Below are 20,381 nucleotides of genomic sequence, written 5' to 3'. Positions count from 1 at the left end.
GGGCTATTTGACCAAGAAGGAGAATGATGGAGTGCTGCGGCAGATGACCTGGCCTCCACAGTCACCGGACCTGAACCCAATCAAGATGGTTTGGGGTGAGCTGGACCGCAGAGTGAAGGCAAAGGGGCCAACAAGTGCTCAACACCTCTGGGAACTCCTTCAAGACTGTTGGAAAACCATTTCAGGTGACTACCTCTTGAAGCTCATCGAGAGAATGCCAAGAGTGTGCAAAGCAAAGGGTGGCTATTTTGAAGAAACTAGAATATAAAACATGTTTTCAGTTATTTCACCTTTTTTTGTTAAGTACATAACTCCACGTGTTCATTCATAGTTTTGATGCCTTCAGTGAGAATCTACAATGTAAATAGACTTTTGACCTGTACTGTATATATATATATCTACATACATGTAGATTAATATTGTGCATTTGATTCATCTACACAGCATGAGTAAAGTCTTAGATTAATGATTTGCATATTTTGGTGCAACACAGTTCGCAATATAGTTTAACCAACAATTACTGTGTGTGCAGAGTTGTTACTGTTAGCGGTGGTATTTAACTGGGTTTCCACCGTAATGCGCTGTTGCCTGAGCGAAACAGAGTGGAAGTAGGTTAAGCTGACTCTCCACCAGTAGATGGCAGTATGAGTACCTAAATGTATGCCTGGTTTGTCTCTTTGTGAACTGTTGGCTTATTTTCCAGGTTATTGATGCAGATGTATTTAATACTATTCATTTAATTTGATATTTGATGTTTATGGTTTATTTACCACCTAGTTATAGATAGCATGTATTTACTTTTCATTTCAGAACGGCCTACCTGTATGTAAGAATGAGCATGTGTTGGTGATGGTGTGGAAGAAATGAAAATGAAAAATAAATGAATAAACTCTGTTAGCAGCTTACATCAGAAATGTCTTGATGTAGGCTGTTTGGTCTACAAAATGATTTACAGGACTGCAGAAATAGGACACAGTAACATAAGCTGTCAGCTCCACCCGGTCCTCTGTCGTTAGCCATCTTTGCCTTTGGGGCATGCGCGTTCGGAGGAATCGCGGTTTGATTACTTTGCCCTGTGACCTGCCTGTGACCTCAGAGATGTAATTTCAACACTTTTCTACTCCTATCCACAAACTTGAATTCGTGTTCACAGTGAGGACTTCGTAGTCGTAGAAGTTAGAGTTGTATTCACAAGACTTTGCACTCACAGCTTTTAGATTCATACTCACATAAAAACAATCCTAACCCTGGGGCATCGGTGGCTTCGTGGTAAAGCAGGCGCCTCATGTACAAGGCTGTTGCCGCAGCGGCCCGGGTTCGACTCCAGCCTGTGGCCCTTTGCTGCATGTCACTCCCTCTCTCTCCCCCCCTTTCACACTTGTCCTATCAATTAAAGGCTAAAAATGCCCCAAAAAATATCTTAAAAAAAAAAAATCCTAACCCGAACAATTTCAGACTCACGTATATGACAGCAGAATTTTATGTACAACAATTTTATTGACATACAAATGTTTAACATTACGAATACGAATGGTTAAAATTATGCACACATCTTTTTGATAGTTTTCTTACACCATAGAGTAGCGCTGGTCTTCAGCAGCTCCTTAAAATATGCACTGAGTATGACGTGGAAAATGATATTAAATATAATGCCAGTAAGAGTGTTGTGTTAATCAGCAGAACCAATGAGGACAAATATGTAAAATTTCCAGACTTTAAATTATCTAATAATATTCTTTGCCTAAAAAAATAAGGTCAGGTATCTTGGACATATGATCACAGAACAAATGAAAGATGATGAGGATATCTACAGACAGTGCTGCAGGTTGTATGCTCAGGCGAACACCCTGGTACACAAGTTTAGCATGTGTTCTGAGAGTGTAAAGTTGATTTTATTTCGATCTTATTGTAACTTACACCACTGTATACTGCTCATTTGTGGGGTAGCTATAAAAAAGGAAGCGTGCAGAAACTTCAAGCGGCATATAACGATGCCTTGAGAATACTACTTAAAAAACCTAGATGGTGCAGTGTGAGTGAGATATTTGTGACTGCCAGGGTCAATAATTTGAAGGCAGTGTTAAGGAACTTAATCTACAAATGCATATGTAGACATAGAAAACTGCATCATTGTGGCCTTAACCAATCCAGGGAAGAGCTGTATTCGCTGCACATCTAGCCTCAGGGAGCATTGGGATAAAAGCCTGTATTTGTTTTCATTTTTGTACATTTTATATAGGACTGCTGTCTTTTATGTGGAATGTATATTTTGTATTTTATGTTTTTGTATTGTATTCTTTTATGGACCACTGAGTCTGCAATAAAGACATGATTGATTGGTTGAATAAAACAATCAGGCTCACAGATGTGTTACCGTTACAGTCTGTGAAGAAGCTCAGAGGAGTGAATACGTGCGTTCGAAGTACAGTAACTGACAACAATGTGCTGTCCTGACCACGGTAAAGAAAAAAAAAAAGGTTTTAAATCCAAAGGCCAATTCAAAACAAAAACCCACGATGTCCAAGGATTAGTCCCACGGTGCTGTGTTGTCCTTTTTTGATGCAACGCTATCCTCTCTTCATTTGTTGACTGACATAAACTCCACTGCTAAGCTAGCTATCACATCCTTATTTTAAACCCAACACTTTTGTGTTTGCTTCCATTTTTCCACAAGTTAAAGTAAAAGTTCTAAAACTTTTTTATGCATACGAAAGACTTATTTCTCTAAAAATTTGTACACAAATTTGTTGAAATATTTGTTGGTGAGCTCTTGCACCTTTGCAACGATAATCCATCCACCTTACAGGTGTGGCATATCAAGATGCTGATTAAACAGCTTCATTACTACACAGGTGTGCCTTGTGATGGTCACAATAAAAGGACACTGTAAAATTGTTGTTTTGTCTTAGAAAAAAGACATTTAGTAGGATTTTACATGACTAACACCCCAGAAATGCATTTTTTGGTCACAGATACCGCAGAAACCCAAAGTTGATTAGGTTGTTGATTGTGACCTGTGAAATGTTGGTGTACTCCTCTTCAATGTGCTGTGTGAAGTTGCTGGATATTGGCAGAAATTGAAATACACTGTCATACATGTTTATTTAGAGCATCCCAAATATTTATATTCATATATCTGTAAATAAAACATGAGACAAATATCTTGTTGGTATAAAACATTTTTGTTTTCTGTATAAGTGAGTAATCCTCTCCCTCCACAGGCAGGAGATCTTCTGTACTTTCCCAGAGGAACCATTCATCAAGCAGAGACACCCGCAGGAGTGGACCACTCCACCCACGTGACTCTCAGCACCTACCAGAGAATGTATGACATCTCCTCTTCTCTGTAGCCTTCAATTTAACACCCTGTCTAAACACAGTATTGAGTGGATGTCACATGCGTTTTGGCAATATACAGAGGCACACAATCACTAATACTAATACTAATACTGCACGCTAAACAGCTGAAAAGGTTTAAATATGCTCTAGATCATGCTTTGGGTCACTATAATGCACATATAGCATGGCAGCTCATTATACAACCTGTGCAGACAGCTGTACCGATTAAATTAGGAGCAAATGTGTTGTGACTGTGAAAGGCGGCTGAATTGCCTCTTCTTCAGACACATCGTGACTCTTTGCTCCAAGTATTTGATTTCCAATCTCTAGTTTGGTGCACTAGGTTTTGCCACAGTACCAGCTGAATCATAATAAAAAAAGATGTCTGCTTTGAATAAGACAATAAAGATCAATACAACAGAGAAGGCTTTCCTGTCCAGCATTGTAAAGTCAATAGAATATGGAACCTTACTGGATCATCATTTCTGGCAAAAAGATTTAAAAACTTGTCAATGAAGAATTTACTCAGATCCTCACTGAAGTATAGTGGAATTTATCATTGCTTTGTTAAAGGTGAATTGTGTAAGACTCAGGGGGACTTGGTGGTGTCTTGTAATGAATTGCAGATTGCAACCAGCTAAAACTTCTTCTGGTTAGAATTCCCTCAGTGTTCATTGTTCTGGAGCCAAATATTTAAACTGGTAAAAACACTGAATAAAGCAGTTTCACATTACAAATTAGTGTATCTCTGTCGCAGTTTGGCTTGGCGGAGACTACTGCTAGCCCAGCACCTGCCAATATGTGCCCACCTTTTTTCTCTGATAAACCTTAGATCCAGACTTGCACTCCGCAGCTTGTTGCAGATGGGCTTCTTACTACAGTGGCTGATGCGAAAAAGCAGTAATGCCAATGGCCCTATCTGGAGCCAGTGTTTAATGTGTCTGTTGTGGGCTACTGTAGAAACATCAAAACACAACAATTCTTATTTTCATGTGATTATACACTAAAGATATGCTTATTATGTTATATTCCATATTTGCCAATACATCCCCCTAAATCCTACACACTGGACCTTTTGAGGGTAACTCCAGAATACATCTTGGAAGTAGGAAACACATAACTGCACTGGCCTCTAAAGGTTGAAAGATATGTCTGTTGAACTTCTGTACTTGTATTTGTGACCACACATAACTGATGTAGTGTATACTATAGTGCCAAAATACACCACTGCTGCTCAGGATGTGGAAATGATAAATGGACTGCACTTAGGGAGGGCTTTTTAAAAGAAGCCTCTCATTCATCCATTTACAAACACACTCTGATGGCAAAAGAGTTGTGATGCAAGGTGCTGCCCACTGAGAGCTACTCCACACATGGATAGAACCAAGGAGGGAACCACCAACCCACATACCATGTAACAACATGCTTTACACAAAACCTGCAAGTTATTTATTAAAAAGAATTGCACTCTTGTCTGTGCAGGAGTAGCTGTAGTGGCAGCTGTGGACATATCTACGGCAAGCATTCAACAAGGCTGCAAGGAAAAGCCAGTTGCTGCTCCTCAAAGTCAAGGTTGCTTCCTCAGTAGGATGGGTCCTCTCAAGTCGGGTCCTAGAGAGATGCTAGGCAAGATTCCTTCCAAGCATTAGGTGGAAATACATTGGAACAGGCTAGCGAGTAAGGTTGCAACGGTATGAGATTTTCATCATACAATAACTGTCTCAGAAAATATTGCAGTTTCATGGTATCATGGTATTACAGAATTATTAGTATCAGTCAGAATGATCCTTAAAGGAAGGAAATGGAAGGGTTTTTAATGGTTGAACAAACGTTTTATTACTTTCACTGAGACTTGAAAGCATTTTTTTAATGTAAGGATATGTAAAAAGTGTCCCTTTTGAAAATAACTAAAATAAAGATGAGATTCTCCGTCCAGTTGCACTTTTTTTCCAATACAGTAGATAAGCAAATGTATGATGAACACAGTATGATAACCATTAGTTTTCATATCCGATGTATCGCTGCAACACTACTAGCAAGTACCCAGGTGTGTGTTATTGAAGAGGCCCTGCCTTCAGTTCACGCAAATTGTGGTCAAAGAATTGTTAGTTCTTCATGCCTACTGAGGATACACATGGGCACCTTGAAAACTCTCTAAAGGAAGGATTCTGTCCTTGGTAGACTTTGAAGAATCCTTGGTATTGGAACAGTCTTTCGGCGTTATTCTATGATGTAGTCTTATTAAAAATTCAGCTGTTAAAGGATCCTTCCTTAACTTTGAGAAGCACCACATGTGTGACAGTTCTTTGTTCAAACATTTACTGTGTCTGTATGTTGCCATAGTACAGCATATGTGTTGTTTTCTTCTTGTCTCCACTCTCATCTCATAGAAATACATTTGTTACCTGGTTGCCAATGTGTTTTTTAAGGAGGCAAAAGAGAATGTGATTGGATCAGATGTTTCACAGACGACTGGGCCAATAATCAACAAGAGCTTAGTGCAGTCGCCATGGCGGGTGCGGGGTCCATATACTGACAGAGATTACAATAACCGATGTTTTCTGGGGCACCTGTTTGTGGATATATACAGATTTATGAGGGAGCAGGTGTATGGTATTTTTTAAATAAAATTTGGGCAATTGTTGGAAATTTGTCCCTCTGTGATGTGGCTGGTAAATAATGTCAAGTTCTCTGATAATCTCTGACCTGTCCTTTTTTACCTGTCCTTACCCCAGGTCATTGGGAGATTTGCTGTTGGACATATTTCCTAGCTTGCTGTGTGACCGCAGCAAGAGTGAAGTCAGCCTGAGACAGGGCATACCCAGAAGACTCTTACTGGTAAAACTGTTTGTGTGGATCAATGTAACACAACTTAAAATGATACTTTAGTTGTACTGTATGCAGAATTGCAGAATAAAAGATACCCTGTGGAGTTTTTGACAACATTGTAGAGCAATGTTTTGATGAGCTTCCCTTGTATTTTATTATCTTGTATTCAGCTGTAGCTCAGAAGGTGGAGCAGTTATCCACTTATCAGTGGGTCGGTGGTTTGTAGACTCACAAGTCAGTCTTTAGATGCTTTGCTTAACTAAAGACTGATGTCTTTCTCCCTGATTTTGTGTTTAGATGGGCAGATACAATTTCAGAGTTTAAAAAAACTCCTTACGTTGCAGAACCAATAGTAAATCCGCAGGGCGGTCCTTCGGTGGCTCGCTGAACTCTTGTGCTTGTAAACATAGTCCGACTGTGTTAAAAGTTTCAAACAAAGTCGCTGTAAGTGCTTCATTTGCACAATCTTGTGGACTGAGCACACGTTTGATAAAACAGAGTTAAATCTCTCGGCATCCATTTTCAAGCTCTCTGTGTGTTTGTTTGGTTCTGGACGAGAAAAGGGGGAGCGCACATTTCCGGGAGGGCGTGTCCTTTTCAAAAATGCAAGAAGGGTTGCTTTGTTGCCGGCCGTTTTCTCCAGTGTGTTAAACACACTTTAGAAAGGAGTGTCCCCAGACTATCAGAAGGCAGAGATCTCTGATTGTCTGGTGGCGAGACTAGGTGGTTTGTTGCCTGGCCCCTGCATTCTGCATGTCAAAGTGTCCTTGGGAGAGATACTAAACCCCAAAATGGAGGGTACAATTGATACAGCATGGTATTGCGATATTTTGCATGGTGATATTCTATCAATGCACGGACACCAAGTATCGATCTTTTATGACATATATAATTCATTTTTGCAAATACACATTTTAATACAACTTTTGGTGCTAGAATAAGATCATTTGCTTTTTCTGTCCATGAGATGGTGCTGATGTTTTTTTCCTCTTGAGCTCAGCAGTGGGCTCAGTCCGTGGCATTTGGCAGGAAGTTTATCAAAACAAAGATGGAGGCATTAGAGAAAGAAATCAGAAATGTGCCGTGTTTCAAACGTCTGGACTTATTTCAGATTGTTTTTTAACATGGACAGAAAGGAGAACTTGGACATGACATATGTAATTTGCAGGCAGAGTCATATGAGAATAAAATACTCTGGGAATACTACAAACATGAGGGCTCACCTCACACACTATCAACCAGAGATAGCATTAGCCGCTGACAGCCAAACTAATGCTAGACCTGCTCTGTCGAAAAATCAATCAACACTGAACACACTTAGCTTGACAAAATAGCCATTTAACTCTGAGAGCTCAGAAAATAACACAGTCCATCACCTACTTCATGTGCAGAGATCTGATCCATGCAGCATTGTTGAAAACAAAGGCTGTTGTTATATGCTATAAACACTGGAACCCAGGTATGTGACTCCGTCCCGACTTTTTTCACCTACACAGCTGTACCCAAGCTCTACAGGGAAGTGAAGCATAAAGTTAAGGGTAGTGTTGTCATGGTACCAAAACTGGGACCCACGGTACGATACCAGTGAAAGTATCACGGTTCTGAGTAGTATCTTTTCTATAATACATCAATGATATTTCAATGGAATAAATTACTTATTGACTTATTCATACTTCAAAAATCAACCAGCCCCCCTCCTCCTCTGACAAGTTAAGAACAGTCCCTTAAGTGCGGTGAGGTTTGTGGACCGTTATCTGCCACAAAGAGAGAACTATGAACGGCTCGTTTCTCCTCTGACACGACACATACCTGTGTGCCGCCACGGCTCGGCTGTTCAGGTACTACTAGGCAGTCGTGACACCAACAAAGAGGAAATTATTAGACCTGGAGCCGGGCTTCTCGGTTGCCGGTAATCCGCGGTTTCTTGCGGTGGCCATAGCGCTCTGCTGTATTCCTGTCTGTGACCCCCGTCCAACCCACAACCACAGGATTCGCCTTTCGTTTCTGCTGCTGGTTGAAATCTGTACTCGCACAGCGTGCTCCTGAATGATTTCTTTTGCTCGCACAAAACTATTTTTAGTCGCAAATGTGAGTAAAATGCTCGCACCGTAGAGCTCTGTGGAAAACAAATCACTGTAGCATATATAAACAAATCTAGCCTACAAGTAAAAATAAATAAAAAATAACTTTCACTGCTTAAAGATACTCAATAGCTCAGCTAATACCTGAAATGTTTCTGGAAAACAAACCACTGCAGCAGCATATTGAGTGCCAGGTGGCGCGTGCCGTTATTGGACAGCGCATGGACACTCACCCTCTTGCGATTGGACTTTGAACTTGTCCCACAGCAGTGGTACCGTGAGGTACCGTAGTACTACGGTACTCCAACATTATGGTATCATATGTACCATGGTGTTTAAGTACCGTGGTCTACCGTTGGTACCAGTATACCGTGCAACAAGGGATCTTTGAGTACAACAGGAAGGGTGGCATTAACTTTGGACACCTGGGCTTCAAGGTCAGTGGATTCATATGCGACTATAATGGCACATTATGTCAAAGAGAACATGAAAGTCACACTGGAGCAAACATTGCAGACCTGCAAAATGCAGCACAAGAATGGGGGATTATTCCCTTTTAACAAGGGTGTTGCCATTCAGTTCTCAGTTTGCACAATACCTGCGTGTGAATTGTTTCTCTCACATGCTTAATGTGGCCTCTCAGAGGGCATTAAATCCGTTGAGGTTTTGTGACAGTCATGGTCAGTCTGTCTGCTTTGCATCACATTTTGCTGCAAAAAAATGATTGAAGTCAGTTAAACAGACTGAAAACTTTATCTTAGGAGGTAAAACTGATGTTGACATTTTCCTTTGGGTAAATATTTTGCAGTTGGAAAAAAAAAGGTAATAAATTATAATAATCGCAATACTCAGCATATTACAGTACATTTATTATCACAATAATATCATATCATGATGTAAATATTGTGATAATATTGTATCATAGGTCCTCTGGTGATTCCCACTCCTAGTGGCAACTTGCATAGTAGCCTCTGCTGCCAGCGTATGAATGTGTGTGTGATAAGTGCATTTATCATTTACCAGCGTGGGAAAGACCTGGTCTCTATTTTAATGCAACCACAAAGCAACTGCAACTGCAACTCCGCTGGTGTGCGAAGGCATACAACTTGATGCGGTTATTTTAGTTATGACTTCAGTTGGTGGACGTACACATAGACTTGCAAACACTGAAAGCTTCTGCTGTACACTGGGGAAATGTCACTTTAGCTTTGATTCACAATTTCAGCAACAAGCATTCACACTGACCCAGACTGGGTTTGTTGGCTGTATTTGTGTGTGTGTAGGGTAATAGTGAAGGCTTGGACACCGCCAGGCTGCTAGCCGCTAGATTCAGATCTCTGGCTGATGAAATGGAAACAGGGATGCAGGAAGTGACCTCCACTCACATGAAGAGAGACTTCATCATGAACAGACTGCCACCGTACAGCCAGCAGGAGCTGCTTACACCATGTGAGCTTGTTTGTGTTTGTGTGTGTTCAAATGTGTAGGGGACTGTATACTATGCGCACATTAATATATTTCACTTGGCCGTTTTTTGCATATGTGCATGTAAGTTTGTGTGTGTGTGTGTGTGTGTGTGTGTGTGTTATAGCTGGGAAGATTCCTGCCTTAGATGCATATTATCGTGCATCCCTACAATTAAGTGAAATGGTTTTCTTAGAAATTGTTAAGGCAATCAGTGTTGGCTATGTAAGGCTGAGTGGTGGTTCAACATAGGCTGCCTTTACACTGCCATGTCTTGATGCCCAATTCCGATTTGTTGCCTATTGTTGCCTATATCCGATTTTTCCTGACTGCTGTTTACATGTTCTGTTCACCTTATTTTTCACGGAGACACAGAGGCAAAACAGAACGCAGCCAGTTTCCCTTTTTTTGTGCGACACTTCCGGTCCAGCACTCTTGACCACTGTGTAAATGTCCCACGGTATTTGCTACAGTGACATTACTGCGCGCGTGGAAATGTTTATGTTACTGAAAGGAATTTTAAGGACTAACTTTAAATATTTGAAGTTAATCGTTAAAGAATAAATCACCTGGAAAGCTGGCGCTGTTCCACATAATTTAAAAGGTAACTTAGCCTACACAGAGCGGTGGAAATGTCCATGCAGCTGCAGACGGGTGCGGCTGGATGATTGATAGGTACATGCTGATTCGGGTGTTATCGGAGCCGATCCGCGCATCACTATGGCTTAATAATCAACTCAGTCAATAAAAACAACCCGTCCTGTGTTAGGAGTGTATGTCGCTGACAGAAAAAAAGAAAGAAAAATAAAAAAAAAAGATAGAAAAGCAGCGTACACCTCACATATTTATTTCTCACAGTTGCGCACACGTTTGGCTGGCATGCAGAAGCACTGTCTGTGTGTCTGTGTGTCGAGGGTGCGAGCCGCAGCTTCAGCTGCTCAGGTAGAGAGGCTGTGTAGCCCGGTGTGTTTTTTCGCTGATTTGGTTCTGCAGGTTCTCTGCTGGTACACTGGAGACGGGGATCAAGCAGTTTGTCTTACTCGGGATAGATTGTGCTTTTTTTGGTTCATAGTTTTCGATTAATGTGCGATTTATTCGGCTTTCCTTCCTTTCCCTCATGAGCACGTCATCAAAATGCGCTGTCGTCGCATTATTCGTGACGTACAACGTGGATTGCCAGGAAATATCTGATCTGTCTGTTTAGATTACAGACCTATCTGACAATATCCGATACCATGCGTTTTTTTCCTGTTTACATGTTCGTGTTACAGATCCAATCTGTGCCACTTGAGAGGAAAAAATCGGAATTGGGTCACTTGAACCATGTAGTGTAAAGTAGGCTATAGAGACTGGGTGACTGAAATACTTTGACCTAGAACATAGTTTGAGTGTAACATTTGTCCAGATTGTTTGGATAGGCCCACAGAGTCAGGTGGCATGCTAATAATCTGTGGTGATTTGTGTACAGAGTGTGCAAATGTCATTATCTGCAAATCCCTTTTTGTGTTATTTTGTGTGTGTGTGTGTGTGTGTGTGTGTGTGTGTGTGTGTGTGTCTTACAGCTGGGAAGATTCCTGCCTTAGAGGATATGGTATGTTTGAGGTTTAAAGACCATATGGTGATAACGGTGGAGCCAAGCCAAGAGAGAACAGTAAGTCTAACACTGGTCAGATAGATGTATATTTTTAGGTTTTCCAATGTTTTATTGTTGTACAACCCCAATTCCAAAAAAGTTGGGACACTGTGTAAAACCGAAATCAAAACAATGCAATGGTTTGAAAATCCTTTTCAACCTATATTAAATGTATATTACAGAGATGAAATATTTAATGTTCAATCTGATGACTTTGTTTTTGTAAATATACACTCATTCTGAATTTTATTCCTGCAGCACATCTCAAAGAAGTTAGGACAGGGGCATGTTTATCACTGTGTGACATTACCTTTCCTTTTAACAACACTCAGTAAGTGTTTGTGAACTGAGGACACTAGTTGTTTTTAAATTTTTGAAAGTGAAATTCTTTCCTATTCTTGCCTGATTTACATATTCAGTTGCTCAACAGTCTGCGGTGTCTGTTGTTGTATGTTGTGCTTCATAATGTTCCACACATGTTCAGTGGGAGACAGGTCTGGTCTGCAGGCAGGTCAGTCTAAAACCTGTACTCTTTTACTACGAAGCCACGCTGTTGGAACATGTGCAGAATGTGCCTCTCTGTCTTGCTGGAATAATCAGGGACGTCCCTGAAAAAAACATTTTTTAGATGCCAGCATGTTTCTATAAAACCTGTATGTACCTTTCAGCATTCATGGTGCCTTCACAGCTGTGCAAGTTACCCATGACGCCATGGGCACTAACACACCCCCATACCATCACAGATGCTGGCTTTAAACTTTAAGCTAGTAACAATGTGGATGGTCCTTTTCCTCTTTAGCCCGGAGGACATGATGTCCATTACTTCCAAAAACAGTTTGAAATGTGGACTCGTCAGACCACAGCACACTGTTCAACTTTGTGTCAGTCCATCTTTGATGAGCTCAGGCTCAGAGAAGTCTGCAGTTTTTTTGGATGTTGTTGATATATGGCTGTCACTTTACATGGTAGCGTCTTAACTTACATTTGTAGATGCAGCGATGAACTGTGACAGTGTTTACTGACAATGGTTTTCCAACACATTCCTGAGCCCATGTATTAATGTCCTTTATACAATCATGTTGGCTTATAATGCAGTGCAGCCTGAGGGGTCAAAGGTCATAGACATTCAGTGTTGATTTTTAGCCTTGCCCCTTACATCCAGAGATTTCTCCAGATTCTCTGAATCTTTTGATGATATTATAGATTGTAGATGGTGAGATCTAAATTCCCACAACTGTGCTTTGAGAAACGTTCTTAAAGTGGACCTATTATGCTTATTTTCAGGGTCATATTAATATATAATATTTGGATCTAGTGGAATAGATTTATGTGCTTTAATGTTCAAAAAACACCTCTGTCTGAAATGCTGTGTTTGGGCTTATGTCCCTCCTCCCCAGCAGCCTATTCTGCTGTGATTGGTCAGCTCGCTCAGTATATTGTGATTGGTGCAACATAGAGCGTGTTTTTTTTTTTTAAACTCTGATAATAGCTCATAGTAACATATACAAAAAATATGAAACTTATAAAATAAATCTCAGATTCCTCTGTATTAACAGAGTTGCCACGGTTACATGTTGAGTCATGAGGGTCTACTAGCTCTGTATCAGTTTCTCCGTCTTTCTCATCCAACTCAACATGAGGTCTCGTACTTGTTTTGAAACCTATGCCCTTTATAGTTGTTGATGACAGCTGAAAGTCCAAATGAAAGAAAATATGTCCCTTTTTTTCCTGCTCTAACATCATAACAAAGTCAAAAGCATGTGATAGTGTGATGCAGAAATACATATTCTGTAGCTTTTGGGAAACAGCATTTCAGTACTGTAAAATATTTCCAGGTGCTGTATGTCAAACACAAAACCACATAAAATTTCTGCGTTACATACCTTTGCTTCTCGGGCTGCTCCCTCAGAGTTGCCCTGTACAGGTGTGTGCTGATCACTACCATCTCCTGAGATGCCACAGACTGTGTGCCCACTGAGACGGTTTGTGGAGGGTCCGTTTGGCATCCTACATCCTGGAATCTGGCTGTAGTGGAGAGGTGTTGGGCACCAGGGCCCTGCTGTGATGTACTCTAAAAGAAAAAGGAAAATTAAGTAACTTAAACTGATATTGCACCAGATGAAGTCAACATCTAAAACGCTGAACAGTGCTGTCCCCTGTAAAATCAGCAGACCAAACACAGGTATTCAAACACAGGTAGAGAAAGACACACACAAAACATCCTTTCATCACATAAATATCTCTCCAGCTATGTAACTCAGACTAACTACAATGTTAGTAACAATTTTGTGAACGGCCTCCATGTAACAGAGCTCCAAGTAAAAAAGAAAGCAGGTTGTACATTTTCCATAAAAGCCGATTCACTATCAAACTTGTGCAGCCACACATTTTGACAAATAAATTTCAGATCTTAATTCGACCCAAGGTCTGACTGTTGCTGTGCTGTTGGCTAATCACTCGAGCTAGCGGCAGTTAGCTTTTTAGATTGGGCATGACACATACAAGTGTAGAAACTTTTGTCAATATGGACGGGTCCATGTCATTAGTTCGACAGCCCATTGGTTCGACATCCCATTAGTCCGACTGTCCGCGGTGCTGAACGGCTTGCGGCGGGCATATGGTGCGCCGCGACCGGCTTGAGACGGAGCAGGCTCACGGCTTATGTGTTTGTCACTTTCTTTTTCATTTTAACCCACACCATGATCTTTTCCTGACCCTAACCAAGTTGTTTTTGTACCTAAACCTAACCAGACCTTAACCACAGGGCATCATGATGATTTCGGAACGGACTTCGGAACAATAAGTTTAATATGGTCGGAACAATGGGATGTTGAACCAATGGGCTGTCGAACCAATGGGCAGTTCCCACATGGACATGCTTCACATCTTAGCTCAGTTAGATTCTCCACAATTTAATCGTTAAATTCATCTTATTGAGACTAGCAGTGTGACTCACTGTACACCGAGGAGCAAAAGCATTTCAAAACAATAGCTTTGGTTTGCCAGTTAGCCGAGACCTACAGCTATAATGCTGTGTAAAACACAAAAGAAAAGGTAGAAAGCGTAATAGGTCCTCTTCAAAAGCCGATTCACAATCAAACCCTGAGTACAGCCACACATTTTGATAAATATATGCAGGTCTTACTTCCACCCCAGGTCTGACTGTTGCTGTGCTGTCGGCTAATCACTTGAGCTAGTGGCAGTTAGCTGCTTAGATTGTGCATGACTTATTGATTCTCCATAATTCAGTTATTAAATTCATCTTACCGACACCACCCAGCTAGCAGTCTAACTAACTGTAAGCCGAGTAGCAAAAGCATTTTAAAACAATGGTTAGCCAGTTAGCCAAGGCCTACAGCTAAGCACTGGGTGTACAGCAGGTGTACATTAGCTCCTACAGCCATCTACTCCACACTTCAACACTTGGCAGCAGCCTCCTGGTTTGTTTTTACACAACAAATTCACACAACTCATGAAGCATACTTACAGGTTGTGATCCTGAATCTCCAGATTTGTCCAACAAAGGGAACTGCGCCATCTTTCAGGAGTAACTGCTGTGAAAATCCAGCAGTAATCTGTTGCCAGTTTATGAAGCAGTCCTCAGGAAAATAGAGGGAACACAATAAAATGTCCGGGTTGTATTGTGGAGGAATAGTATCAAAAATAAATTCCAGCCACTTCTTTGTTCCTTCTTCGTTTGGCAGTCCAAACAAGGGCAATTTTTGGTCACAATGAAAAAGCAGCATCTCCTAGACATGGCGTCTCCTCAAATCTCCTCAACAGTTCAAACTCTCTGCAACCTCTGCTCTAGCTCTGCTTGGAGCAGGTTTGTTTGGGGATGCGACTCAGTTGCCTTACATTGTGAGCCAATAAATTCACAGAAGTAGAGGCGGGAAATTCAAACAAGCTGTTTCAGGCAGCTGAGGAACTGTGTGTCTGTGGGGAGAGAGGTCTCCCTTTAGCCTGGATTTTTTTTTTTTTTTTACTTAGCAGACCTTATAGAGGCAGAAAAATGCTAAAAAAAACAAAACAAAAACCCCACACTAAAGAAGAGTGAAAACCCCCAAAAACATAATAGGTCCTCTTTAAACTTTTGGACTATTTGTCTACGCAGTTTTTCATAAAGTGACCATCCTTGCTTGCGAATAACAGCCATTTGAGGATGCCCTTTCATACCTATTAATGATACTATAATTTGTACCAGTTAACCTGGTTACGTGTGGAATGTTCCAAACAGGTGTTTTTTTTTGAGCATTCCACAACTTTCCCAGTCTTTTGTTGCTCCTGTCCCAACTTTTTTGAGACATGTTGCAGGTTTCAAATTCAGAATGAGTGTATTTATCAGTTTGAACATTAAATATCTTTTTTTAAAAAAAAGGCTTTGCAAATCATTGCAGTCTGTTTTTTTTTTTTTTCCTTTTACACAACAGCCCAACTTTTTTTAATCGAGGTTGTAATAAAGATCAATACCTGGTATGCATGTTGAATTGAAAACAATATTGTCATTGGATCTTCACTTTCTTTTTTTCTTTTTTATCAGTGCAAAAGGCAGTATAAAAAAATCAAGGTAGTGTCATACGTGCATACATGGGGGTAGATGGAGACAGTTATAGGGACAAAACAAAACAAGCAAACAAAAAATGATCAGGTATAATAGTATTCTTGCTGTCATAGATATGCAAAGCAGTTGTTTGTTGTGTGCTGTGTTTCTAAATGTGTGAGCTTTCTAACTGACAGTTATGTTGTTGTCATTTATGTGTTTATAGCATTTTATTACTTTTGCACAGCACTTTGGTCAATGTTGTTTTTAAATGTGCTTCATTAATAAATTTGAGTTGAGTTTATGTTGGAAACAGGAAAGAGAAGACAGACTGAGCAAATAATAAAAGAAAAATACATCATATAAATAATAAGCATAATATATAATACTATATATACACATAATAATAATGAATACAATAATAAATATAACTGCAAGTGGCGATTCTGGAGCTCAAGCCAACATGGACCTTTAAAACGTATAAGTTGCAAAGGATCAAGACGTTTTGACAGTTTACGACACCAGCATTAAAGATAACCAAGAGGTTGAATGACAATTGGACAGATGCTCAGTCAAGTATGTTCAAACCTCTACCAGGCCACACTCTTCTTTGGAAACACAGTTGCTTTCTGTTGGTCAACTGCAGAAACATTTTGGGGGCATGCTTTAATGGCTAACATAAAAATATCCGCTTAGTTTGGTGATGTTTGGACAAACTGTCATTGATTTATGGGCAAATTTTGTGGAAGGCCATTGCACTTGTCACTGGTGGTTCCCCCATTAAACAATTTCAAAATAGTTTTACACACATCGTTCAACATTATTATATTACATATTCTGCAAATTTTGTAAAGATTGTACAATTTCTGACTTATAGTCTGATGTATGTCACGCCCATTTGTTGTATATGTCGTACCTCCTCGAGGTCGATTTGAATGAAACTTTCAGGGTATGTTGCTCATACTTATGTAGACATTTCCTACATGTTTTTGGCCCAACTGTTATGGAGTTGGTTCTCTATGTGCTGAGCCACACCCCCTCTACAATTCATTGGTCAATATCTTTCAAACGCAGTAAGATATCAACAAGATTTTTGGAGCTTTTTAATGCTTGGTCCAATAATGATCCTCAGAAAATTTGGTACAAATCAGGAATATAGTTTAGGAAGCGGTGTCAAAAGTGTTTTTCAAAGATCCAAAATGGTGGAAGATCTAGCTGGGTGCACTTTAATGGTTCTTGTAAAGCTTTCTTGTAAAGCACATTGATCTGGACTTATAATTTCGGGTCAATGCAGCTTACAGTGAGGCGCATGGTCATTCCAAAATTATATTTCTCGGTCTTAATTATAGTGATCCCATCAGGACTATTAAGCTTATATTTTTTGGGCAGCATTTGCACACAGTTTCCAATTATTGGTGATAATTTCATGTTTTTACCATATATCATCTCAATGGAATTTCCACCAATATTTCAAAAGAAGAAAAACATCTTTAATTCACAGAAAAACAACATCATTTAAAGCTTGAACCCCTTATAATAATAATACCATGAAAGAAATGGAGTAGGTGGAAAAAATAGGGATGCACAATATTGGATTTTGCCGATATCAGATATGCCGATATACAGTATAACAACTTATTTGACCGATAACTTATTCCAGTATAGATGTATCCACTTTTTTCCCCACCATGTAGTCTGTAGTGGAATTAACATCATATTATGCATGCATACTGTTATCATGGTGGCCCACCAAGAGATGGAGACATGAAATACAATACTTTCCAATGTAATATTCATTCATTGTGCAAAATAAGAAAAAGCATACGGGGCCAGTTCTAATAGTTCATTTTAAAGCCATTGACGTGCTTATATTATCGTGCATCCCTACAATTAAGTGAAAGGGTTTTCTTAGAAATTGTTAAGGCAATCAGTGTTGGCTATGTAAGGCTGAGTGGTGGTTCAACATAGGCTGATTTTACACTACCATTTCTTGATGCCAAATTCGATTTGTTGCCTATATCCGATTTTTCCTGACTGCTGTTTACATGTTCTATTCACCTTATTTTTCACGGAGACACGGAGGCAAAACAGAACGCAGCCATTTTCCGTTTTTTTGTGCGACACTTCCGGTCCAGCACTCTTGACCACTGTTTAATGTCCCACGGTATTTGCTACAGTGACATTACTGCGTGCATGGAAATGTTTACGTTACTGAAAGCAATTTTAAGGACTAACTTTAAATATTTGAAGTTAATCGTTAAAGAATAAATTACCTGGAAAGCTGGCGCTGTTCCACATAATTTAAAAGGTAACTTAGCCTACACAGAGCGGTGGAAATGTCCGTGCAGCTGCAGACGGGTGCGGCTGGATGATTGATAGGTACATGCTAATTCGGGTGCTATCAGAGCCAATCCACGTATCACTATGGCTTAATAATCAACTCAGTCAATAAAAACAACCCGCCCTGTGTTAGGAGTATATGTCGCTGACAGAAAAAAAGAAAGAAAAATAAAAAAAAGATAGAAAAGCAGCGTACACCTCACATATTTATTTCTCACAGTTGCGCACACGTTTGGCTGGCATGCAGAAGCACCGTCTGTGTGTCTGTGTGTCGAGGGTGCAAGCCGCAGCTTCAGCTGCTCAGGTAGAGAGGCTGTGTAGCCCAGTGTGTTTTTTCGCTGATTTGGTTCTGCAGGTTCTCTGCTGGTACACTGGAGACGGGGATCAAGCAGTTTGTCTTACTCGGGATAGATTGTGCTTTTTTTGGTTCATAGTTTTCGATTAATGTGCGATTTATTCTGCTTTCCTTCATGAGCACGTCATCAAAATGCGCTGTCGTCGCATTATTCATGACGTACAACATGGATTGCCAGGAAATATCCGATCTGTCTGTTTAGATTACAGACCTATTGGCAGATATCTGATTCATATCCGATATATTTCCACATATGAAGGAGGCCTGAATCTGATCTGACAATATCCGATACCGTGCGTTTTTTTTCCTGTTTACACGTTCATGTTACAGATCCGATCTGTGCCACTTGACAGGAAAAAATCGGAATTGGGTCACTTGAACCATGTAGTGTAAAGTAGGCTATAGAGACTGGGTGACTTAAGTACTTTGACCTAGAACATAGTTTGAGTGTAACATTTGTCCAGACCGTTTGGATAGGCCCACAGAGTCAGGTGGCATGCTAATAATCTGTGGTGATTTGTGTACAGAGTATGCAAATGTCATTATCTGCAAATCCCTTTTTGTGTTTTTTTTTGTGTGTGCGTGCATCCATGCGTGCGTGTCTGTGTGTTTCAGGATGAGGCCACAGAGCTGGTCATCTCTGTCTTACATTCTCTGAAGAACCAGAGGGAGAGCCACATGATGGGTGAAAGTTGTGATGAACAGGATGGACTGAATATCTCCTGGGTAAGCTCACTAGTCATAACTTAGATCATAACCCCTGAAAAACCCCTCTCCCTCCTTCATGGCTCCCTTCAACCTTAATCACTGAGCCCATTTTACAGTGGAGCCTTAAAACTTACAGCTTCATGCTACTTCTATCCACTGTGTCACCAAATGACTGATGATCATCACAATGACCTCACACCTCCTTAACACTGACCCTTAGCCAGAATTGCTCAGGATACTTTACTGTCCCCTTTTTTGATCATGCATGCTGTGTTTTGATTCATCAGTTAGGACTTGGTGTTACAATCCCTGGAGTTTCAGCATGCTTCGTGCAAGAGCATAGGTGTTTCAGCTGTGTGCTTCGGTTTCCACGGAAGCGCTGACCTATGCGTACGCACAAAAACTGTTGACATGAGAGACTGTGACCCCCATGGCAGAAAGATGAAAATGAAGAAATGTTGTGAATTTGATATCAGTGTGTAAAATCAAGTCAGATATGACCTCTCACATTTTATATATGGTGAGTGCACTTGCAAAAACAGACAAATATGAATAAAGAACAAACATGCTTTGAGTGATAGTCCCTGGTGTGCACACATTAAAACACAAGTTAGGATCTTTATCTTTATTTTAAAACTCCTCATGTATTTTCTATAATCATTAGATAATCTGACGAACTTTAGTCAGTAAAATAATGATGTGAACAGTTGGACAAATTGAGTGTATGTGCTGCCATTGCCAATGCCTTAGTCAGGCAGATATTGGTGCAGAGTGTCACTTTTATCCTATATGAGCCAATATATTGTGTTTTATAATGTGTTTGTTTTATGTCTTTTAATTTATCTGTGTGTGTTAAATGTGTTGTATGTCATTGCAAAGCACTGTGTCCCTGTTAGGAAAAGTGTAAACAAATAACATGTTTGGCCAACGATGATGAGTGACTTACTAGCCGGTTCCAACTGCCACGTGCAGTGCTGCTGGATCTCTGCGCTGCGTCGAGCCCGGCTTTACAAAGAAGCACCCATATCAATCTATCAATCAATTTTATTTATAAAGCCCAATATCACAAATCACAATTTGCCTCACAGGGCT

At 40.2% G+C, this 20,381-nt stretch overlaps 1 protein-coding gene across 7 annotated transcripts in view; it reads left to right on the top strand.

Annotated features, from left to right (window-relative positions):
• riox2 (ribosomal oxygenase 2) overlaps nucleotides 1-20,381 on the top strand; it is a 118,649-nt gene that overhangs the window by 79,420 nt on the left and 18,848 nt on the right. For 5 of the 7 annotated variants that reach the window (XM_078172147.1, XM_078172146.1, XM_033639506.2 and 2 more), the window contains 5 exons: nucleotides 3,222-3,325; nucleotides 6,075-6,177; nucleotides 9,533-9,698; nucleotides 11,276-11,364; nucleotides 19,197-19,307. In XM_078172147.1, the coding sequence (XP_078028273.1) occupies nucleotides 3,222-3,325; nucleotides 6,075-6,177; nucleotides 9,533-9,698; nucleotides 11,276-11,364; nucleotides 19,197-19,307 (573 nt within the window). The other 2 variants (XM_033639516.2, XM_033639527.2) reach the window with 2 other exon arrangements.

The sequence above is a fragment of the Epinephelus lanceolatus genome, chromosome 11 (genome assembly GCF_041903045.1).
Source record: "Epinephelus lanceolatus isolate andai-2023 chromosome 11, ASM4190304v1, whole genome shotgun sequence".
NCBI classification, from domain to species: domain Eukaryota; kingdom Metazoa; phylum Chordata; class Actinopteri; order Perciformes; family Serranidae; genus Epinephelus; species Epinephelus lanceolatus.
The sequence above is the reverse complement of the archived record's forward strand: the minus strand, read 5'-3'. Positions and strand labels throughout refer to the sequence as shown.